At 39.1% G+C, this 5,215-nt stretch overlaps 1 protein-coding gene across 4 annotated transcripts in view; it reads right to left on the minus strand.

The window, feature by feature from the left end:
- Window positions 1-4,966, minus strand: part of orc5 (origin recognition complex, subunit 5) — a 117,367-nt gene extending 112,401 nt beyond the window's left edge. For 3 of the 4 annotated variants that reach the window (XR_006315100.1, XR_006315099.1, XM_043713854.1), the window contains exons 1-3: window positions 4,680-4,966; window positions 3,163-3,282; window positions 2,185-2,277 (exon numbers count right to left, since the gene is read on the minus strand). Coding sequence is in view for 2 of the 4 variants with exons in the window: in XM_043713854.1 (XP_043569789.1) it covers window positions 2,185-2,277; window positions 3,163-3,273 (204 nt within the window). In the remaining 2 variants the exon portion in view is untranslated. The remainder of the gene's footprint in view (window positions 1-2,184; window positions 2,278-3,162; window positions 3,283-4,679) is intronic. The other variant, XM_043713853.1, reaches the window with a different exon arrangement.
- Window positions 4,967-5,215: the final 249 nt, after the last annotated feature.

Genomic DNA, 5,215 nt, shown 5'->3' on the forward strand with positions numbered 1-5,215 from the left:
CTGTTTTCCCTGGAGCGTCGGAGGCTGAGGGGTGACCTTATAGAGGTTTACAAAATTATGAGGGGCATGGATAGGATAAATAGACAAAGTCTTTTCCCTGGGGTCGGGGAGTCCAGAACTAGAGGGCATAGGTTTAGGGTGAGAGGGGAAAGATATAAAAGACACGTAAGGGGCAACTTTTTCACGCAGAGGGTGGTACGTGCATGGAATGAGCTGCCAGAGGATGTGGAGGAGGCTGGTACAATTGCAACATTTGAGGCATTTGGATGGGTATATAAATAGGAAGGTTTTAAGGGATATGGGCCGGGCGTTGGCAGGTGGGACTAGATTGTGTTGGGATATTTGGTCGGCATGGACAAGTTGGACCGAAGGGTCTGTTTCTATGCTGTACATCTCTATGACTTCATTTGGGCAAATTAAACTCTCATTCACTCCCTTACATACAGAAACACTTTCATAGCCATCCCCCAGCCAATCAAATTTGCCTGTGTGATCATCCCCCCATAATGAAGCAGTTTAATGTGGACAAATGTGAGGTGATACACTTTGGACGGACTAATCGGAATGCAAAGTACTGGGCTAATGGTAAGATTCTTGGAAATACAGATGAGCAAAGAGATCGTGGTGTCCATGTACACAGAGCCCTGAAAGTTGCCACCCAGATTGACAGGGTTGTTAAGAAGGCATACAGTGTCTTGGCCTTTATTAATAGAGGGATTGAGTTCCGGAACCAGGAGGTTATGCTACAGCTGTACAAAGCTCTGGTACGGCCACACTTGGAGTATTGTGTACAGTGCTGCTCACCTCATTATAAGAAGGATGTGGAAGCTTTGGAAAGGGTACAGAGGAGATTTACTAGGATGTTACCTGTTATGGAAGGAATGTCTTACGAGGAAAGGCTGAGGGCCTTGAGGCTGTTCTCGTTAGAGAGAAGAAGGTTGAGAGGTGACGTAATAGAGACATACAAGATAATCAGAGGGTTAGATGGGGTGGACAGGGAGAGCCTTTTTCCAAGTATGGGGACAGCAAACATGAGGGGACACAACTTTAAAGTGAGGGGAGATAGGTATAAGACAGATGTCAGAAGTAGTTTCTTTACTCAGAGTAGTAAGGGTATGGAATGCTTTGCCTGCAATGGTAGTAGATTTGCCAAGTTTAAGTGCATTTGAGTCGTCATTGGACAGACATATGGACGTACATGGAATAGTGCAGGTGGGATGGGCTTCAGATTAGTATGACAGGGCGGCGCAACATCGAGGGCCGAAGGGCCTGTACTGCACTGTAATGTTGCATGTTCTACCACACCTACATTGTTTGGGGAAATGGCAGAGCCAGAACTCGTTTGCAGGGCCGCCTCAAAGCTAGATATATCACACCTACATTGTCTTGGGGAATCATGGAGTCAGGAAACCATTTTACATAACGATTCCCCAGGATTAGGGCATTTTCATTATCTCCGAGGATGACCTCATCCTACCATTGTTCCTGGGTAACATGTTGTTATGGGTGGGGCGGGGAAGAGTACCTGTAAGCAGCACCAATTGACCTGTATAAAGGGAATGTGATTCCTTTGTTTCGGCTCATTTGACTCGACTTTGCACACCTGCAAAGAGTTTCAAAGGGGTCACCTAACTTGTAAAGGCTGTAATAAACTTCAACTGTTTGCAGAAGTTGGTGTGTACAAATTGCATCTCATGTGTGAAACCTCGGGAAAAGAACCTAACATTATGACGATGAGAACTGCAAGAAACTGCAACCTTTAAATTGTCAAAAATGATACGAGCATCAAGCTCCACATTAAAATACAAATGTTATAAATGTGAGGTGTCAAACATTTTAAATACAAAATAAGTGAATGCCAATCAAACTTATACCTTTGAAAACAGACCAGTTTCACTCACATTTAAATATATTACCTTATTTCGCAGGGTTCATCATCATTTCACATTCTTAGATGACAATAAATGTTATTTTTCACCTCAGGAACTCAAATGCCAAGCATGCCCCTTATTTTAATATAGTTTTAAATAGGCTTTGTGGCACATTCTTGCACCTTGTCAGATGATGAGCTTTGCCTGTACTGTTATCAGTATCAGTGGCAAATCTATAATTTACGTATAGAAACATGGGAACCTTAATAAGTAATAAGGTTGTTTGGCAATTGGAGCTCTCATTTCATCTTACCTTCAATGTCTTCAGCAATGTTTCTGTCACATAAGTTTTCCCTGTGGCAGTATGTCCATACACAAAAACAGATGGATAACTATAATGGTGAGGCTGGAAGGTCAAGTGAAATATTTTCACAATTATTAAAACATACAGAGGTATGCATTTCTTAAAACAAAGTATACAAATACCAATAGGTGGAATGATTGTGAATCAATTCTATAGTATCCAAATTTAATGACAATGCTTTTAAATCCATTACTGCATTTCCACACCTTATCAGCATACAGAAAAATACCATCCCCATCAAGTGTCCATAAAACATTATAATATTAATCAGCTCTTACCAACCATCTCCTGGACCTGTATAGATTAAGTACCTCTTAAACGCCTTTTAAATGGGCCACAACCCTTTAAGAAACTAGCAAAACAGCACTTGCATGAAATTGGGTGAATGAATGAAACTCCGAACAGCAAACAGTAAATAAATCTCACCACGCAGCTACAGTAATCAGTTTAATATCCTTCATTCTTTTATTACGATTTCTACCTTATGTAGAGCATATAGGCCTGGTATTTTTACTAACATTTACTAATTTAAAAGACAAAAGCTCCTAATTATCCAAGACGACCAGACAGACATCACATCATAAGTAGCAGCCAGCATTTTAACCCATCTCGTATCTCCCAAGGACATAAGCCTTTCAAACCTTTGTGTAAAAAAAGGTATGAGATTGTAATATAAGTAAGAACTGTGTACTGTATAAAGGGGCTCTTGTAAGAAGTGTATTTCAGCATTCTATTGCCGCCTCAAACTTGTGCTGTGATTGCTGAATAAAGAGACTATTTTCGCCACTCACTGTTTCAGGTCGTTAAGTGAACACAATCCCATAACATGTCAATCCCTCAGACATGAAAAGCAAAAGTCCATTTTGGAACTTTGGTCTAAATATATGCTATCAAAAATTCAGCCAGTTTATTTAAAATACACATTACCTCTCCCAGTATTGATTGCAGAGATAAAATCTGAAGATCCCTACAAATCAATTTCTCTTTCAGTGAAAGGATTCTGTCTTCTGGATATTTGCCATGATCAAGTTCAGACATCTTCAAAAACTGTAGGAACAATGTTCTTTAGATCATTAAATAAGATCTAATTAAATTAATCATATATCAAAAGATCATTTTCACTATTTTGTATATATATCAATTTAAGCAATTGATGCCTTGAACAGTGTGATACTTTGTTTATCTACACAATTTGCACTTAAAATAATTTCTAAGGTGTAATATCAAAGGAAACAGGCCTAGCACAAATAGGACACTTAAACCTTCATAATGGAAGGCTTCCATTTTTGAGTAATGAGGTTGAAGGGAAAATAACTGACTGCAAATTTCAACCATAAACATATGGTACAGTAATGTTATACCTTAAAGACAGGAAGAGAGGCATAACATTAATATCTTTCTTGAGCCATGATACCGTCAGGACATTAGGGTCTGCAACCTGCAAATATATAAAAGTCTAAAAGGCCCTTGAGGTGCAGAGTCATGAAGCCTAGGTTCAAGTCTCATCTGTTCCAGAAATGTATAATGACATCTCCGAACAGGTTGACAAGAAATATCAATAAAAACATCCAAGACTTTCGATGAATCAAGTCTTATGTGGCACATTCAATTTCTAGACTTTTTTCAGATCTGTTCTCAACTTATTATTCTCAACTTCATTGCTACAACAACAATTTGCATTGATGTAACATCTGTAAACATTATAAAATATCCTCAGGTGTTCCCTCATAGAATCAGACTCAGTAAAACAAAAGTCAAAAAGATCAAGAGCTGCATCTGAAAGATGAGGTGGAAGGTTTAATATCTCAAAAAGCACAAAGTGATGCAGTTAAAAGCAGGAATGCCTACAGCCTAGGATCGAACGCAATTCACTGATAGTTGGACAAATTATCTATCCTAAATAAAACAAATACTGCAGATGGCAGAACTTTGAAATAAGAGTAAATGCTGGAAATACAACGGGCCTGACAGACCATAAACAAGCGAACATCTCAGATCTGTCTCCAATGAGTAAAAGGAAAAGTGTAAGAAGTTTTGAGCAAATCAAAAAGAGGTCAGGAACAGAATGTGTGGTTAGGGTGGAAAACATAATAACAGGCGAAGGTTTGTAATAGGGTGGAGGATAGAGAAATACACAAGGAAATTTTAAAAACAGGCAAGCAAGATAAAATAAACAAATTGAAATTCCTCCAGAGTAAATTAATGGCCCTCGTTCTCTTGAAATGTCAGCACGAAAGTTGTAGTGAAGATAAAAATACTTGTAAGAAAATCATATGGAGGAGGGGGAAGTCGCTCAATCTAAAAGCATTTTGTCTAAAAACTGAAATTTCTTGCGAATCCATCTTACTAAATCCATTTAAGATATTAAAACTTTTTGTTAAATGTATCATAAGCTTTAAACAGTGTAACAGATAACACGGACAGTCAATAAAAATGCCACTCACCTAAAACGGCCGCTAACTTGGCTTTACTTGCTATTTTCTTCACTTGCACCAAATCTTCTTAGTGTGTTGTTATTTTTTTTAAAGAAAAGCACGTCTCAGTTCAAAATCAGCACAACCCTCTACAACTCCAATGTGTTTGAAATCAATTGGCACTCTTTTTAAACCCAGATACCGGGTCTGGCACTCACTGACCGTAACCGTTCATACCGAGCGAGTCAACCAGCCCCTCACGCGCCAAAACCTTCTTCCATGAACTTTCACCGCACTGCGCAAAATGCCACTGCGCAGGTGTGCGACCATGCAGCACACTGGGACTTGTAGTTTGTAGGTGGAAGTACCCATATTCATTATAAAAAAACGAAAACAGAAAATACTGGGAGATCTCGGTAGACCAGGTAGCACCTGTGACGAGGGGAAACAGAGCAAACGTTTCATATCAATTATCTTTCATTCAGAATTGGGGAAAACAGTTAGAAATGTATTAGAAAGGCAGAATGGTTTGGAGAAACTTAACAGGTCTGGCAGAATCAGTGGAG

Source organism: Chiloscyllium plagiosum, chromosome 23 (genome assembly GCF_004010195.1).
Source record: "Chiloscyllium plagiosum isolate BGI_BamShark_2017 chromosome 23, ASM401019v2, whole genome shotgun sequence".
Lineage (NCBI taxonomy): Eukaryota > Metazoa > Chordata > Chondrichthyes > Orectolobiformes > Hemiscylliidae > Chiloscyllium > Chiloscyllium plagiosum.